This window comes from Enhydra lutris, unplaced genomic scaffold (assembly GCF_002288905.1).
Source record: "Enhydra lutris kenyoni isolate GAN:26980312 unplaced genomic scaffold, ASM228890v2 scaffoldscaffold19, whole genome shotgun sequence".
NCBI classification, from domain to species: Eukaryota; Metazoa; Chordata; class Mammalia; order Carnivora; family Mustelidae; genus Enhydra; species Enhydra lutris.
This window is the reverse complement of record NW_019154103.1, coordinates 3,748,099-3,767,066: the sequence shown is the minus strand read 5'-3', so window position 1 is coordinate 3,767,066 and position 18,968 is coordinate 3,748,099. Positions and strand designations below refer to the sequence as shown.

General features: G+C 45.2%; 1 protein-coding gene across 6 annotated transcripts in view; it reads right to left on the bottom strand.

Annotated features, from left to right (window-relative positions):
* Window positions 1-18,968, bottom strand: part of LOC111148266 (phosphodiesterase 8B) — a 238,791-nt gene that overhangs the window by 80,763 nt on the left and 139,060 nt on the right. For 4 of the 6 annotated variants that reach the window (XM_022504725.1, XM_022504729.1, XM_022504726.1 and 1 more), the window contains 4 exons: window positions 14,690-14,768; window positions 11,102-11,242; window positions 9,719-9,807; window positions 7,558-7,618 (listed from right to left, as the gene is read on the bottom strand). In XM_022504725.1, coding sequence (XP_022360433.1) covers window positions 7,558-7,618; window positions 9,719-9,807; window positions 11,102-11,242; window positions 14,690-14,768 — 370 coding nt within the window. The remainder of the gene's footprint in view (window positions 1-7,557; window positions 7,619-9,718; window positions 9,808-11,101; window positions 11,243-14,689; window positions 14,769-18,968) is intronic. The other 2 variants (XM_022504728.1, XM_022504731.1) reach the window with 2 other exon arrangements.

Here is an 18,968-nt window from a genome sequence, read left to right as displayed (position 1 = left end):
GTGCCTCTCTCCCCTGGTTGCCTACACCAGCCACTTCTTCTGTTTTAGAGAGAATACCATAAGCTATCAGACTGTCTTACTATTAAGAACCCTGTTGTGCCACACCTTAGAGGACAAGTCCAAAAATCATGAAAAGCCTATTGGCTGAGCCACCTACCAGGAAGGCAAGGATTAGGGGGAACAGAAGTTGGTGAATATGGAGAGAGTAGAGGCCTAGGGGCAGTGAAGGGCAAGGACAGACCCAAGAGTAGGCCAGTCTCTGGCTGGGAATGGGGCTGGAGGGTGGGTGGGGGGGCAGAAAGCTGCCAGCAGACAAGGCACATGGGCTCCCACTGTCCACTAAAGAGTTATACAGGTGAAAGCTGACTTTCTTCCACAGTTTGAGAACTAATGAAAGGTGCCCCACAACTCCCCAAACAAAAATGCTCCCTAAAGGTCTGCTTACGTGCCCATCAGATCATCCTCCCATAATAGGGATCACTATCCTTAGGGGCCTGGAGAATGGATCACAGTTTCATCTCATGGGAGGCTGTCTGTTGCTGGCTCACAGGCACAAACTAGACTATACACACTCTTCATTGGCCCTGGCCCCTGTCAAAGGGAAGCGGGATTTAGGGTAAGATCTGACAGGACAAGGAACGACTAGGCCAGCTGTCCCACAAAAATACTGCATAAGCCACAAATGCAAACCACGTGTGGAACTGTACATTTTCTAGTAGTTGTACTAAAAAATAAAAACGGGCAAAATTAATTTTAATACTATTTTAGGTACACTACATACCTAAAAGATATTGTCACATGTCATCAATACAAGACTGATACTTTTAATGTGATAATTTACATTCTTGTACATACTAAGATGGAGCATGCAGTCTCTACCTGGAGCACGTCTCTAACGAGCCACATTTCATGACTGGACACTCAGGTGTAGGGCACAGACTGGGCATGGCTGGAGCAGGGCTGGGGGTCCTTTGCAATACAATGTCCTGAGCAGTGAGGATGAGGGTCCCCGTACTCAGGAGGGGAGGGCTGGATGGCCAGAAGGGAAAAAAATCTTTTCTGACTAGATTTAACCAGAACAGACTCTATCCATGAACCAGTGATCTGAGTCCATAGTATCAGAGCCTGGCAGCCACTATCCTGTCCAGTAGCTCTTCAACTTCAAAATGAGTCAGCATCACGTGGAGGGCTTGCTAAAACAGATTGCCCAGGCCCTACCCTTGGAGTGATGGGTTCTGGAGGTCTTCCTTTGCAGTTCTGACAAATTTCCAGGGCTGCTGCTGGCCCAGGGAACCACGCTTGGAGAACCACTGATGTAGTCTAACCTCTGGCCGGTGAGTTACCTCCCCAGACAGCTTTTCCTCCCAAGTGCTTAATTTATTTGAATACCTCCCTCAGGGATGAACTCACTACCCACAAACTACAAAGGGGCCTTGTCCGTTCTAATCATTCTTTCCAAAGTTGAGCCTAATCTGATTCCTTTAAATTTCCCACTGTGTTTGCCTTCCTCGGGGCCCAGGCCCTCCTTCTGCACACGAAGCCTCACAAACCCGAAAACCTGTTCTTTCTCCCTTCCTACTCCCTGCCTCTCCTACACCCTTTGTATCTTGTTTTAGGCACTTCTGACAGGCTTAGTCATGTACATTATTACTGTAGTAAAGTTCTACTTTTTCCTAATCTTTACAATTTCAAGATTAAATGGAAGACTATAAAACAAAGTATGAATGAACTCCCCCAAAATTGATCTCAAAGCAAGTTTCCATCCCAGCCAACTTGGACAATTTAGCTCCCATTTCTGATCCTACTATTCTCAAACAGGTAGCAAAGGTGAATGTGCTTTTAAAACAGTGCCCCCCCCCGGGGGGGCGCCTGAGTGGCTCAATCAGTTGGGGTCGGGGTCTGCTTTCTCTCTCCCTCACCACCACCCTCTCTCTCATAAATCAATCTTTAAAAAAAAAATAAAGCAAGAGCCACCCCAAACATCCATGCCCCAGACTGATGTTAGGCTCTGACAATGCTCCCATCAGTCTGCAATGAAAGAAACAAGTTTTCCGCTAAAGCCAAACTTATTCGAGTTCAACAGCTATTCTTCATTCAGACATCAGGTCCTTCCCGGTTTCTCATTGCTGAAACACCTTTTCTTCCCCAAAATGAGGATGCAGAGCTTGTCAGTGGAATTTCAAAATCAAGTAGGTCTCCCCACCCCCACATCCCTGCCCCCAAACCCATCCCGGGTCTGGAAAGTGCTGAGCAAAATGCAGGTCAGGTTGCTCTCGCTCTGTCCTCACTCAGCCTTTGCGTTGGAACCTTGATTTGCCAGAAAGCAGCAGGCCTCTGCTGAGCCTGGTCACGGGCCCTCCCTTGCTCTACCGCAGTGCAACAGGGAATATTTTCTGGAGCTGCTCATGGGGTGTCTGTGCTCCCTGACTTCACAAAAATGAACAACCTCCTCTTACAGTACAGGCCACCGCTGCACCACTCTGGGGCTTCTCCGTGGCCTGGGAGTCGTCCATCCACAAGAAGAGGGCCCAGGTGACCCAACTCCAAGGACACACACAGCCAGCTGCACCCCACCCTCTTGCCCACTGGCTTCCCGTCCTCTCTCCCAGAGCTCCATGCCTGCCATGGGCGTGCTGGCTTTTGGGAGTGCTGTGCTCTCCATATTCCCATGGCCGAGGCTTGGAGGAAAATGCAAGAATGGGGGAGGCACTAATAGTAGGCACTGTAAGGACTCCAGTGGGGAGGCCCCTCTGCTTGGACCAGGCCAGCTCAGAAGAGGCTAGTGTGAAATCAGGATCTAGAAGTCTCCTTTCCCTATACCAGCTTGACTCCTGGACCATGATAGCAGGTCCCTGGAATTCCACTTTGAGTCATGCATTTGGATTTAGACTATACAAAAAGGCAAAAACTTTAAGGGAACAGGTCCTCGTGTCTTCCTGATTTGAAGGGATTGAGACAGGCTCTGCCCCAGGGTGCAGGGGTGGCACGAAGCCAAGAGTCTAAGACGTGTGTGTGTTCGTGGAGGGGCCACTTCTGGGATCCCAGTCAGACTGTCTTGGGCCTAGCTGGGTGGGTAGTCCAAAAAGAAAATCATCCTCTGGAAAAGGGGCTGGCAAACTTTTTGTGTGAAGGGCCAGAGAGTAAACATCTTAGGCTCTGTGGGCCACACAGCGTCTGCAGTAACTTGTCTGCTGTTGTAATATGAAAGCGACCGGAACATAACAAAGAGTGTGGCTGTATTCCAATAAAGCTTTACATACAAACCTGACCACACTCAGCCTGGAGGGTGTAGTTTGCTGCCCCCCGTACTAGAGGACAACTAAAAAAAATTCTAGCCAGTCTCCTTTGGTCCTGTGTTCCATGCTTCTCCTGCTCTCGGCTCTCACCTCCCCTGCGCCATGCTCTAAAAATGTATCCTATTGATCTGTCTGTGACCCCCACGGCTTCTGGGCAGAGACCGTCCCTGGCATTTGGGGAGCAAGTGTGTGGGGATGGAAGACAGTACAGTGTTTACAGCCAACAAACCTCCCTGAGCTCTTCTAGCCCCTTGGCAAAAAGCTACAGGGCTCACACAGGAAAAAGGATTTTTGCTGATGACAAGCACTACCAGAAGACAGCACCCTGGCTTACAATTTCATTCCTTGTTAAAATGCAAACCCATGGGCGGATCTTGACGTCAAGGCTAAACCCCAGAAAGCAGTGCAGCCAGGCCCGCCTTCAGACAGGCTGCTCCCATCCTCTGGGGAGCCCTTCCCATCACAGAGCCATCACCATTCACTTCAGCCTCCTTAGATGAGGAGGAAAAACACTGCGGCTAGCCAGAGACATAAAAATTCTTTGTTATTGGAAAATCTAGTGTCTCTCCAGGCCTGTGCAGCACCATTAGGTGACGTCAATGGCTCAGGGTATCATAGCTCTGTGTTTCTACTCTTCTCAGAACAGCAGCTAATTCACGGCAGTAAAGTCATTTCTATTTAGGGCATCAGAAAAGACACGGCCCCGTGATGCTGCAACCCTAGGTCCTGTACTAAGGGACGGCTTCCTTTCTCTGGGAAGCAGGAGGGGTTGGAAGGTGGCAGGAAGCCAGAACCTTGACCTTCCATCCCATTTAAGCTAACCCACAGCTGCAGGACCTACTATGCCCCAGGCAGGACAGGCTCACAGAGACAAGCACAGGCTGGTTACCGCTCTGGAGACGAGAGGGCAGTTAGGCACACAAATGGCCATGGTAACAGTGGGGGTGATACTCAGCAAAGAAGGAACTTGGGGGCTTGAGGAGGGGAAGGGCACTTGACATTCCTTGGGATGGACAGCAAAGGATGGGTAGAACTGGGGGATATGTGGTTGTAGAGAGACTGGTGACGAGGAGACTGGGGGGGTCTGACTGACCGATAAAGAGAGGAAGGAGGAGGAATGAGCCTAGGTTGATAACAGAAGGCCGTACTTCGGGCGTGAACTGTACTTCGCTTATTTCTGGCATCTGCATGAATGAGCGTGAGTGTGAATGAGCTGCGCCCTGCACGGCAGCTTCACCTCCCGTGACAGGCTGACTTGCATTGCTTGGGTTCAGTAGTTTGTCTCTGAAGACCCACCAGGATGTCCTACACCTCTCCCTCCACCCATGTCACCTCTCACATAGACCTCATCCTTCCTCCTGCAATGTGTCAACTTTGCTGCCGGGAGAATTTATTTTTCTATGGAAGTCAAGTCCCTTCCTTTCCCAGAGGTCCCCAAGGACTTGCCTTTCTATGTGACGATGATACTAAGTGAAAGCTTCCTGATTCTCGATGAAATTCTCCATGTTGAAAGAGGCATTTTATGTTGGACTAAATCTTAAAGCACAATTCCCTTCGCTGTTCTAGAATATTGTGACTAGTCAGATCAATCTTGAGAAAGAACAACAAAGCTGGAGGTATCAAGCTCCCTGATTTCAAACTACATCACAAAGCTATAGGAATCCCAACTGTATGGTGCTGGCATAAAAAGAGACACATAGATCAATGGAACAGAATAGAAAGCCCAGAAATAATTATGGACTTTGGGGAGGGTATGTGCTATGGTGAGTGCTGTGAAGTGTGTAAACCTGGCGATTCACAGACCTGTACCCCTGGGGATAAAAAGATATTATATGTTTAAAAAAATAAAATTAAAAAAAAAAAAAATAAAAAAAAAATAAAAAAAAAAAAAAAAAAAAGCCCAGAAATAAACCCATATTTATATGGTCAATTTATGACAAGCCAACAAGATATAATGGGGAAGGGATAGTCTGTTCAATAAATGGTACTGGGAAAACTTAACAGCCATATGCAAAAGAATGAAACTGGGCCATTATCTTAGACCACACAGAAAAATCAATTCAAAATGGATGAAATACTTGAACATATATAATATCTGAAACAATAAATGCCTAGAAGACAACACAGGGACTAAGATCCTTGACATCTGTCTTGGCTATGAATTTTCAGGTATGACACCAAAAGCAAATGCAACAAAAATAAATAGTTGAGACTACCATCAAACTAAAAAAGCTTCTGCACAGCAAAGGAGACTATCAACAAAATAAAAAGGCAATTTACCAAAAGGGAGAAAATACTTGCAAATCATATTAGGTAAGGGGGTTAATATCCAAAATATATAAAGAACTCATACAACCCAATAACAAAACAAAACAAAAAATCTGACTTAAAAGTTGGCAGAAGACCTGAATAGACATTTTTTCAAAGAAGACTTAAAGATGGCAAACAGGTACATGCAAAAATGCTCTACACCACTAGTCATCAGGACAACGCAAATCGGGAACACCATGAGGTATCCACTTACCTCTGTTACAATAGTGTCAAAAAGATATGAAATGACAAGTATGGCTAAGATGTAGAGAAAAGGGAACCCTCAGGCACTGTTGGTGGGAATGTCTATGGGCACAATACTGTGGAGGTTCCTCAGATTTAAAATGGAACTACCATATGTTTTAGAAATTTACTCCTGGACATTTATCCAAAGGAAAGGAAAACACTAACTTGAGAAGATATATGCATTCCTAGGTTCATGGCACCACAGTTTACAACAGCCAAGACCCAGAAACCACCTAAGTGTCCACTGATGGATGAATGGACAGAAAAATATGGAAAAGGTATACAAAGGAGCATTATTCAGCCATCAGAAGGAAGGAAATCTTGCTATTTCTGACAACATGGATGGACCTTGAGGTCAGTATGCTAAGTAAAATAAGATAGATGAAGAAAAACACAGATACTATATGGTATCACTTATACGTAGAAGCAAAACCCAAAATGAAAAACCAAATATAAAAAGATACAAAGAACAGAGGCAGGGTGGGGGCAGGAGGGTGAAATGCATGAAGAGGGTCAAAAGTACAAACTTCCACTTATAAAATAAGTCATGGGGGTATAATGTATAGTACAGTGACTGTAGTTAACGCTGCAATGTAAATTTGAAAGTTGCTAAGAGAATAGGTCTCAAAAGAAGATCTTGTCCCAAGAAAAAATTTTGTAATTATGTCTGGTGATTCATGTTAATTTGACTGACTTTAATGATCATTTTGCAATGATCACTTCAATTTGACACAAGTATCGAATTATTTTTTTATGAAAAGTGTGAGGCATGGGTACTTTCCATGGGCCAATTCAGCAGCTGAAAGTCATGCACAGGCTTGTGGCGCCCAGACCCGCCTCCCCTCCAGAAGCTGCCTACTCAAGGCGGGGTGAGCCCAGGCATCCACTGGCCCTATCACCCAGCAGGTCCTCTCCTTGCCTGGCCAGCGTCTACCGTCGGATCCTATGCTATCCAACTCCCCGACATGCTCCCCTAAAATGTATTATGCCCCCAAAGACCTCTATATCCTTTCAAGATATTATTTCTTCTTTTAGAATCTCCATATACCCCCAAGGCCATATTTCATGTTTTCAAGCATAGATCACTGGTAATTACGCTTCTTCAGTACTTTTTAACCAGTAAATTTTAAAGCATGAATGAAAATATGCATAATCCAGTATTAAAAGTATAATTAAAAGATCTACCAATATCAAAATTGCTCTCTACGATAAAACTCTTTTAAAACTCTTCACTTTAATAGCAATTTATTAAAATTCCATTACTCCCGAAAACAAGATTCTAATGTATTATTCTACATGATGTAATGGTAAAACGAAATAGTGCTCATAGTACTAATTTTTACTAACTTGGAATGACTGTTTTTGATAGGAATTTGTAGGAGGGAAATGCTCAAATACATATATGTTTGTCATTTGTTTAAGAAATTAAGATAGAAAAAATAGAACAGTTTTTATTTGGAAGAAGAATTTTATGCTCTCATAAAGTATATTAGTCTTTAGTGGTAGGGTCACAAGCTAAATCACAACTGATGTGCATTATTAATAAAGCAGCAGAAGCTTGCAGGAGATTTTTTTCTTAACTATTTGTTAAAGGAGCCTAATTTTGCCATAAACCTCCTAAACGGAAAGACAAGCAGAGAACAGTGGTGGGAAAGTAATGCGTGGTCAAGCTGACAAAGCAAAGGAAGGAAACTGAATACCATACCTGCTTATTATTGTCAGTGGTACAACACAGTTTCTTGAGGGAGACAAAATGCCTAATTTTCCTAATAACATAAATGATCAGTTATTAGTGATTCAGATAGGAGATGATTCAACAAATCAGCAAATGAAAACATCAACAGAGTTTCTTAAAGCAAAACCCCAGGGTCCATTTAAAGGCAGATTTAAATTTTGAACAAAACATAGTCTATGGAAAACCCACTCTTTCTACAGAGCCCGCACATGCCTTCGGAAACTGGGCTTCCCTATTAGTCACAGTTGGCTCAGAAGCACTTTCCTAATGGGTATTTCATCTTGCTAAAGACTCCTGAAGCTTGTCTCCTAGGCATCTTCCGTGATACGATAAAAGCCTACTCCAGACAAAATTGGTTTTAATTCCACTGACACTAATAATTTTACAGCTGATATAAAAAGCAAAAGACTCATTTGGACAGTGACCAAACTACATGGCCACTGTTTTTACGTTAATATTCCATATTCTTTCACAGCGTGGTCATCACAATGAGGGCATTTTTCAGGCAGAGAAAACTCGTCTTAATTCAAGGTTATGGACAGAATGCCAAAACAGCCTACAGTCTTGCTCATGACCACAAGGGAGACCAGAAAGAGACTACAGCTGCCTCAGCCCGGCACAAAAGTCAGTTCAAGGTAGATTCTTCTACTGACAGTGGAACCAGTAATTCCAGAAGGTTATGTGAGACTTTATAGGAATAGGAAAGAGTCTCCTCTCTGTCTCTCTTCCTTTGATTCAACTTTCTCTAGAAGAACCTGAAGAGAGTGTAGAAAATACCGGTTATTCTATAATGAGCTTCACTGAACTGGAAAGGGTGAAATTTACATACATTTAATAAGAATTTCCTCTGACCGTACACTGCCTACAAGTGGGGAAAAATAACACTACATCTAGACAAAAGAGCTTCTCTCTTACCTGTAAAATCAGAAAGATCAGAAAAATTCATTCTGACAGAAATTACCAAGCAATAGTGTCTCCTCTGCCTTGGTTACCCAAGAACGCTGGTCACACACACGGAGTCCATCTTAGCTCAAGTGTTCTGAGAAGATGGTCTAAGGATGGTGATAATACCAACGTGACAGCCATCATGGCCTCTGCTGGTGGAAATGGCCATGCCAAGGGGACCCAGGAGGACTCACTCTGTGCTCATAACCCTTGTCAGGCCTGCCAGGGCCCCAACACCCAGAGGGAAGCTAAATGGCAGGAAACACAGACAGTGGTCTCTGAACCGAGGGGTAACAATTTCAAAATTTACCCAACAAGTAAAATTGGAGAGGAAAAGACTTCCAGGCACTTTGCTCACTATACAGAATATTTTGATTTCTAACCACCCGACAATTTGGAAGTAACTCAGTGCTAAGAGTCACAGGCAGGACCTTCCACTCCCGGTTACTAGGCAGACAACTCATACCTCTTCTTTCAAAACATCACAGGACAACAGGTGTCCCTCGTAAATTGTGCTATGAAGCTACTGTTGACCTTCTAGCCAGCTTATAAAGGCTCCTCAGTGATCTACTCTTTGGGGATCCTGTTTGGCTTTGTAAACCCTCTCACAAAGTTTAACTGGGAGAAGGAAGAGAAATTACATATTTACCTTCTTAAACAGTCTTCTCTGATAATCTGAGATTAAATGAAATCAGATCACCTCAGCTTCTGGTCAAACACATCTTTCTCCACATAAACATGACCTCCAGGGCTCTTTCTGCCGTGTGGAACAAGCCCAAAGCCAGCCCAGAAAGAAGCACTACAGAGCCACTGCCTCAAGGAGAGAAGGCTGACTCCCAGGGGCAGGGCTGAGGCCAGTGAGCCCTGTTGTTTTGCTGTTGCTATGACAGGGGAAGTCTAAACACAGCTCCTTTAGAGGGTAGTGGGGATGGTGGAACCACAGATGAGCAGGTGAAGGTGGGGAGCTGGGGAGATGCCTTGTAAAGCCCATCGGCAGGAGAGATGGGGAGAGAAAGCCACGTCTGAGGGCTGTTGCCAGCCACATGGAATTGTCCACAGTATATCCTATGCACAGCCCCAACCTACCATGTTTGGGGGTCTAATGCTTACAGTGGCATTTCAATATGTAAAACCCAATGCATACATGAGCCCTTCAACTAAAAGAGATCAACAAGTTCGCTCTCACCCTCCTTGGCCAATCACTGGAGTGATCTTCACGTGCTGTTGGATGCTGTCCCCGGATTTCCGTCTTGCATAGTAAACCCCCTGCCACTCCTACATAGACAAAGAGAGCTTTTAAAATCCTTCCGTCGAAGCTTATGGCTGCTTCTACAGAGGGTCTCGTCAAGTTAAGCAGTACCATTCCACTAAACACTCCATCATTATACCCACTGTAATGCTTACTACCTAAGACTCATGGTCACTATGCACGAAAACCCTAAAGACCAACGTGTCCACCTCCAGGCTGGCCTTCCAGGGTCCAAGGACAGTTGAAGAGTGGGCTGAGTTGCCACTCTCAGACCTCTGGGTGTAGCAGCCCCAGGTCAAGGGATTCTTACAGGGTCTTCCTTAAAATATTCACAGCAACCTCTGAGATTGGTATTATCAACCTTAGAGGTAGGTAAGCCGAGGCTCAGAGGGTGTGACTAATTTGCCCATGTTAGGAAGTGGAGAACTCGGTTGTAAATTCTCGTCTCTTAATTCTCCTCGAAACCTGTCCTCTTCCTACTCTCCTACGGGGCATCCTACCCAAGACTTCTCTGCCAGTAGTCAGGCTCACTGCCCCTATGGTTAAAAAAAAATCGATGTTGGGGCGCCTGGGTGGCTCAGTGGGTTAAAGCCTCTGCCTTCGGCTCAGGTCGTGATCCCAGAGTCCTGGGATCGAGCCCCGCATCGGGCTCTCTGCTCAGCAGGGAGCCTGCTTCCTCCTCTCTCTCTCTGCCTGCCTCTCTGCCTACTTGTGATCTCTGTCAATTAAATAAATAAAATCTTTAAAAAAAAAATTGATGTCATATAAACCCAAACTTTTTTTTTTTTCCTAAAAAGTGGTCCCTCGTTAAACGAATACAGTGCTTATCTAACTACTTACATTGGAGAAAGCAGGATGAGAGAAATCGTATGAGCAAACGTTCTGAATTCTTAAAAGACAATGCCCAGGGAGCTCCGGTGGCAGGAGACACACTCCTCCTCTGGAGGGGGGAGCCTGAGGAAAGGTGCCTATGGCACTCACTGCCCTGGACACACTAACAGGACAGCTGTCTGCGGGAGCCCGGCTCAGAGACAGGAATGATCCTACAGCAATGACGGGTTGGCTATCTTCACCCCAAGGATAAACTCTCCTGATGCAAACTCATCAGATTCTACAGCACCATTAAGGACCACATTTGTTTGGGATCCAAAATTAATCCAACAATTGACTCATTTTGCAAACATAAGAGATCTTTCACTGAAGTATCATCTTAGGAGAAGAGCTCATCTTAATGACATGGCAATGACAGGACATAGAGCTCATTGGGGAAAAAAAAAAAAAAAAGCATCGGGGAGGAGTTTGCAGATCTCTTTCACTGACCTTGCCTTTCTTGATGCATGTGTTGATGGTATCAAGAAGGTCCGCCCGGTTTTTATCACTCTTGGGCAGCTCGGCGAGCTCCTTGCCCAGCAGCTCGCCTTTGTGGTAGCCCATCATTCTTTCAAAGGCTGGGTTGACGTACTGTGAATAGGAGGTGGTTAGAGGTGAGTGTGGGTACACTGCGTGCCCCCAGGAGCACTTGCCGGCACACAGAGGAACACATTGGACAATCAAACAGGAAGTTCCAGGATAAGCACTCTCTTAGGTAGGTGTCAACTGGTCCACCCCTTGCCACTACGGTGCCCAGAGTGGCTGCCTCACTCCTGAGCGGCAATGTGCTCACTGAGCACACCGGCATCTTGGTTCCCTCTGGGACACTGGAAGACATCCCATAGCAGAGAAGAGCCAGAAGCCCTCATTGAGGACAGCAGCCTCTCGGGGGCCTTACTCGTCTTCAACTGCCAAAAAAAAAAAAAAAAAAAAAAAAAAAAAAAAAAAAAGGAGCTAGAATAAAAATTAATTAGTTCAACAGGTGGTGAGTTTATGTTAGCCACCTCTCTGCAAGGCTGAGATTTGATCTCCTGTGGCCTCCTTTCCGACTGCCACTATCTACTAACCGAGGAGATGGCTTGGGGCCACCTCCCAGCTCATGTGAACAATACATGTAATTAAGTAGTTAGGGCAGAAAGCAGCCCTTTCAGCGCTGGGCACACATGGTATGAGAAGAGACGCCCTTAGCACATTTTGAGGCCAGCCGACTAACAGGTTTCTTTCCACAATTCTGCCCGGGGCCCTGGAATTCAGAGCTATTTCCTTGCCTGACTCCCAGCTCCCATCTCCAGCCTCCCATTTCTTCTGAAAGAATAATTCCTGGATGAGAAGCTGAATGAGGGGAATGAGACAAAGAACATGGGGAAAAATGGGACCATATGGCTTCTAAGTCATGAATTTCTTTGGGCAACAAGCACATCCATCTGCTGGTTCAGACACATTCTTGCAAACCGTTATCGGTCACTCCTGCGCTCCATTACAAGGACCGCAGTAAGAACCCGGGTGATTTGGGGTCTCTTGGGGAGCTAGTCCCTTGAGAACAAAGCTTCTACTGACACCATGAAATCCAGGATCTGGAGGGGTTCGAGGCTGCTCTGGAGCCTTAGCAGGTAGCCTTGTAGGAGTGACAGAAGAGGAGGGGTGGTGACATTGTCTTCACTGACTTCCCATCACCTACCTGTGGTGGGCACCACCTTTCTGGGGCTGGGCCACACGGCCTCTCACCTCCCGGCCTCAGTCCACATGCTCTCTCTACTTACAATACCCTTGCCCATCTCCATGCCCTGCCAAGTCTGCTCTGTTCCTCCCCTCCTCTAGCAAGCCATCCTTGACCCCCTGCCTAGTCCGAGCTGGTACCACTCCTACAGGCTCCCAGTCTCTCATTTGTAGGCTGCCAGTGACTTCTCACGCTCAGTCCTAATTTTTGTTTATTATCTCTCTCCCCGATTAGACACAAAATTCTTCGAGGGCAAGGCTACTTTGGATTTATCCCTGGAGACTCAGGACTGTTTAGTAAATACGTGACGTAAGTACCGTTTTCCTTGTTGGCTAAATTCTCATACATTTTCCTGTGTGTTTAATCTGTCTACCTTCACTCTTAAGTTGAAAATATGGGTAGAAGTCATGGACTTTTGCTCGTGCTAGGGTTACTGTAACCTTGGAATGCAGCCAGTACTCTAGGACGTGGACTCTGCAGTCAACAGGCTCAAGTTCAAATCCCAGCTCTACCAATTACCAGCTCCATGACTGTGGGCAAGTTACCTGTCTTCTCTGGCTCTCAGTTTCCTTCTCCGTAAAATGGCTGCAACAGTAGTGCCTGGTTCATAAAATGGCCTTAAGAATTAAATAAGAATGTCTAAAGTGCTGAGTACTGTGCCTGGCATATGGCAAGCTTCCTGTAAATGTCATGAATAGTTGAGATGAAGGGATGATTAGGTAAATATTGTTCCTGAAGGTACTACCCCCTAGTCTCTGAAACATAGTCACACGGAGGTACACACTCTTTGGCGGCCATGCCTCAAGAAGGGCCCCGGTATGAAGCAAGAACATATGTGAGATATCCTGGCCATGAGGAATCCTCTTGAAATCCGTAACACAGATGTCATTTCACTTCCCCCTTAAACGTAACATCCTCTATTCAACTTCTTTCTCCTTGCTTTTGAGTTTTATATGCAGATCACCAGCAGATTTTAAAGGGGTAGTCCTTTCCTTCCTGTTCATGGTAAAGTGGGGGGAGGGGATGATAGCACCACAGCATCCCCCCTCCCCACCCCAGAGATCAAAGGTTTAGAACCACTTAGAATGCTCACTATAAAGAATGGACTCTGTTCCCTGTTCAAGGAATCATCAGACTATCAACAGGGAAGGCAGGGAAAGCAGGGAGCCCCTTCTGCTTGTTACAGAGATCACAACCTGGCTGCCCACCATCAGAGGCAGGTACAAAGCAAACATGTTCCATGACTGGAATTGAGCGTTCTGGTCTGGATGTAAGTGAGGGGAATGGGAGATGTGTACTTGGTCAGTAGCAAACATGTCTGTTTTCCTCTGTGGTGCAGGGTGCAGACCTGTGTGTGTGCAGGCAGGCAGTGACAGAAAGCAACACGAGGAAGCTTCCAGACTCACTTCACCAAATAGCCAGAAAACTTCTATAGACAGAGTCAGACCAGGAGCCAGGAAGGAAGGCTCTGCAGTCAGAAAGACATGGCTACATATTTCGGTTCCAATATTTACTACTGGGGCTTTTCTTGAGTAAATTCCTTGACCTTGCTGGCCTCAGTTTCCCCATCTGTATTATGGAGCACTCTTTCACAGAGTCAGTGAAGGGAAAGGAGGTAATGGTATGGACCTGTTTATGAGGGGGCCTAGGCAGGGTAGCCTGCCGATGGTTGGGCCTGAGAGCAGGGTTTGTCTGTGTGCAGTGGGGGCTCTGTCGTGGGGCACCATGTCTGGTTTCTACTGATGACCCCGAGTGTACCAAGTGTAAACTCAGTGCCATTGTGCGAGCCAACCGCAGGCAGGCTGGTACTACCGATGGTCAAGTCTACATTTCAGAATACTGTTGAAGTGTAAAGGTCTTACCTCCCAACAAACAGAACAAGAGGACTTTACTTCAAAAAAAGTTTGTGTACTATACCCATTTCCTTCAGAAGGTAACTTGACCATACAAGATAGCTCTATAATTATGAAACCAACTGTAGGCAAATAAATGAGGACTGTTGAAATATTTCATCCCCACAGGCATTCATCATTTACTAATTCTGACTTCTGTGTCATGTAAATGCTGTCTTTACAAATGGTCAAAGAATTTCACCTGTCTTGGTCAAAGAACTCACAGGTTCTAATCTAACTCGTTGTTTATTCTTGTTGGATATCTAGTTCTTAAACTAAGCCCATCAGTTTTCTTCATATACTTTGATGTTCTTGTCTCCAAAGATAATATATAAAAATGTAAGACTTATGGCAAGGTCCCTGGAAAAAGGATGGCTCAAACTTGAGAGGTTCTGTTTTCACATCTCCAAGTAAAAAGTGTCTCCGTACCTGAATCACATGGTCATCACTTGTAATTTCTATGGCTTCATGACAGTGGTCTAAGGCTGTAAACACTGAATTACAGGCCCTGAAATTGCAGAAGACTGACATTAGTGCAGCCATAAAACCATTTGCATTTATCTGTTAATTTATCAAAGTAAACAGTTGCCCACAATTCATTAAAACCATGCCCTTTTGGAAGGAAAATAAATGCCCTAGCCTTTCAAACTCAACTAGTTAATTTGAATAAACAATAGCATCCATTTCTGTGACTAGGACACCAAGGACTGTAATCCAGCCAACTCTTCATGGATTATGGAATGAACTACCTATATGCCAAATGAAACCTTAACATTGACACGAGAGAACTCAGCTGCAGGAGACCCTCTTCTAAGTCTCCTGAGTCTATGTCAGCGCTCTTCTGTGTCATTGCTAGTGTGGCCAGGGAGAAGTCAAGACCCCAGCAATGAGGAGAACTCAATTAAGTCCAAATTGAATCTCAGGTATTCTGTCTGCCCTTCTGCAACAGACACAGAGACATTTTTTTCCTCCTTACTTTCATCATCTCTAATAAACAAGCCTTTATATGGTACTTTGCCTTCAGCCACAGCCCCTGGCATGATGGAAGGCAGATCTGGCAGAATTCCACTGGCTTGGTTACTCCTCTCGTACAGCCTTCCAGGTAGGCACTTGCCTTGGTGACCTTTCTTGTCCAAGGAGAATATTCGAAATCATTTCAACTTCTCAGTTTCTTGGTTAGAATTTTAAGTACCTTCTAACCTAGTGCAACCAAATACAGCAAGTTATTTACTACCTAACACAGAAAGTATGTAGCTAGTTACTACAGCTTTGTTATTTGTACTGGCTATTTAAAGATTCCCAGGGAGGGCTTTCTTACTCATTACAAAAAAAAAAAAAAAAAAAAGGCAGATTTACTTCATTGATTTTGCTCCTTATAAAACAGACTCTTAAGAGGTTAGTAATTTTTTCCACTCATAGAGGCAGCTACCTTAGCCATCGTTTTAAACTATTGACAAGGGACAGGGCAGAAAAAACGGAGTCAAGTCTGATTCTGTATTTTACCAGTTATGGGACTTTTGTATCCTTGCTGGCCCCCAGCTTCCTCATCTATAAAATGAGAATAACACCCATTTTATAGGTTGCAGTAAAAAATCAAAACAGTTTATGTGAGGCATTTCTCAAAAGTGCTTTGAATAATATAAGAATTCAGCATGGGGCGCCTGGGTGGCTCAGATGGTAAAGCGTCTGCCTTTGGCTCATGTTGTGGTCTCCAGGTCCTGGGATTGAACCCCACATCAGGATCCCTGCTCAGTGGGGAGTCTGCTTGTCCCTCTCACTCTGCCTCTCCCCATTCCTCTCTCAAATCAATAAATAAAATCTTAAAAAAAAAGAATTCAGCATATAATCCTTAGTATTATTTATAAGCTCCCAGAACAGTATGTCCTTAACTCTCTAACCCTTTCAAAGGCTAGTGCTGAGAAGAAAAATGAATCATAACCTATCTTCTCTCATGAGTATCCCTGAAATATCTAACTGAAAACCATATTCAATATTAGCAAGGTAATCTGGATGGTGAGTAAAAGATTTTATTCCATTGAAGAGTACGGTTCCCGTAGCTGCAGAGATGAAGGGACCGGTGTGGGCAGCTAAGTAAGTAACCACGATGGGGTGAGCAGAGAAGATATGCCAAACTCCTCAGAGATTCTTGACGGATGCAGTACGTTTCCTTATTTCAATGGCGCCAGTCTAATTTGGACCATGGACTGTCTTAATACCCTTGCTGCATTTGTAAATGAGATCATTTAACAGAGGAAAAAAAAGAATAAAAGAAGATTTTCAAATCATTACCGAAGTCCTGACTACATTGCCTTTCATGAAGAGACAAGCAAGAGCTAGTCTCATCAGTAGTATTTCCCAGGCATGTGGGTCCAGAACCCAGCCCGACAGCACAAGAGAGGGTATCCCATCCTCCAGGAGTCCCGTGTGGAAGAGCACACCATGTGTGGACTAACCTTTCCATTTGAGAGCTGGATAACTGAGCTATAACTTACTTTATCAAGCTACAAATTCCTCTCCTGCCCATTTTCTGAACGTGCCTGTCCGTCTCACCTAAACCTTTAAACGGGTACCTCAGCCTGTTGCTGTTTTTGTCAATTCAAGAGCTGCTTGTATGGAAGACCTCGGCTCCCACTGCCTAAATTTATCTATGAAATATTCATTGTGTGATGATCCACAAAGCATAAAACGCTTGGTGTAACACCCAGTGGAACAAGGCAAATTCGTACCAATGGTCGAGGGAGAACGTGAGTGGAGCCAGTAGGCTGTTTTCTCCCAGGGACAGGCTGGATGGCACTGTTCAGACCCAGGCTTTAAAACCAATTTGGTTGATGGTTCTATTTAAATAAACCTGCAGCAAAGTGAGGTAATCAATTTAAATCATATTCCTAGAGTTTGGGAATTTAATTGTTTTATTAATTATTGATAGTCTTCATGCAGAAGATCCTTAGCGGTACTCATTTTCTGTTCTCGGGAACCATGTAATTGTGCCTCAGATTGAGTTTTCTATCTTTCAGGTTAAGAAGTTGGAAAACTGGAAACAGCTCAAAGGGAGGGTAAACTCGACGTGGGAACCCATGGAGGGCAGGCCATGGAACCAGGACCCCTCACCTTCGTAAGGGCCCCTGAAGGTCCTGATGCACACAGCAAGTATCACAGGGGCCCTGGTGTGACATCTACAAAGAACAGCACGGTATGATGGGGTGCGGGGGTTCTCAGACCAAATAGCAGGGTGCCTGGACCACACCCCAGCCCCCCAACACTGCCACTGACATCCTGGGTAGCAGTGATCATGTCCAGAGTCTCTCCGGCTCTCAGTGTTTTCCTCTGTCTGCTGGGGCTGGGATGGTCAGGTTGTGTTATCTCCTGTACCACCCTGTCAAGGATACTCTAGCATCTACTCAACACACACATATACCAGCCAAGGCTGCCTGCAACAAGGTAGGCCTGCGGTACTGGCTTCAGGGAAACTTAAACCTGAACCGCAATCCACAGGCCAGCAGAGTCCAGGAGGGGCAGGAAGAGGGAAGCAGCAATGGCCAGGGGCTCACAGACTTGTTCCTGGTCAGCACCAACCCTGGGCAGTGAAGCCTCAGGGACCAGTGACTTGAAGGCTTCACAGCTGGACTCTATTCCTGGAGCACAGGGCCGGTCACCAGGGTCTATGCCAGGATACCGCACTCTGGAAACATCTATGGATACTGAGAAGTGTAGCATTCCATGGAATATAAAGTTCTGTCCCTCAGACACTTAGGTTCTTGCTGAAATGGAGGACTGCTACGGTCTGAAGATCGGGAGTAAACTAAACCTGACGATTTGAGTCCAAGTCCTGGCTAACAAATATCAGACCAATAAAATATAATAGCTCATACCGTGTTAGTATCAACCAATCAGTTTAAATTCCCACTAAGGAGCTAAATCTTATCTGCATTTTGGATAACAGCTCTTTTCATCATAAAGACATAGAAACATTGATAGAAGTAAGTGGTCATCATTTACCCTGTCTTTCCCCAGTCCCCATGACTTGTCCTGTTTAATACAGTAATTCATCAAGCATGCAGACACAGGATTTATTTCTTCTCTTCAGAAGTTATTCTTATCACGGAATTTCAAAATTAAGTATCACATGATCCTTCTTTTGTCTTGGTGAAATTTCATTACCACAAACCAAGACCCGGACAAAAGTTTCTACCTTCAACATTGATATCTTCCGTGCAGTACAGCCTGTCCTTGCAGAATGCTAGTAATGTCATGTATTTAGCTGCAGCTGGGGGAGGAATTGCAAAGAAAACTATTATATAATTAGACTATAATTATTCTGGCATTGTGTAATAAAGAGCCTCATTTTCCCCAATGGCAGCAAGTGACAGAGCGGCCTCCCTGACTCTGAGAGGCAGGTAGGTTCTTTCGAGGTTCTCGAAGGAGCTGGGGAGGTCACAGAATGGGTCATCACACCCTGACTACAGGGCCCAGATATAGGGTATGCAGGAAAAGTCAAACGGGCACACATACCCTTCTCCAAAAGAGGGCAGGAAGTTAGAGATGCTCGAGGCAGAACCATGCGAAGCGTAAGGGAAGAAACTGACCACTTGGTCCTTCTCTGGCCTTCTGTGAAGGACTCTGGCTTTCCTTTCCCCACCACAGGGGCTGCTGTCATGCTGGCGGCTCGTGACTGGGGAGAGAGGCCCTTGACGAGCCAAACTTAAGCTGC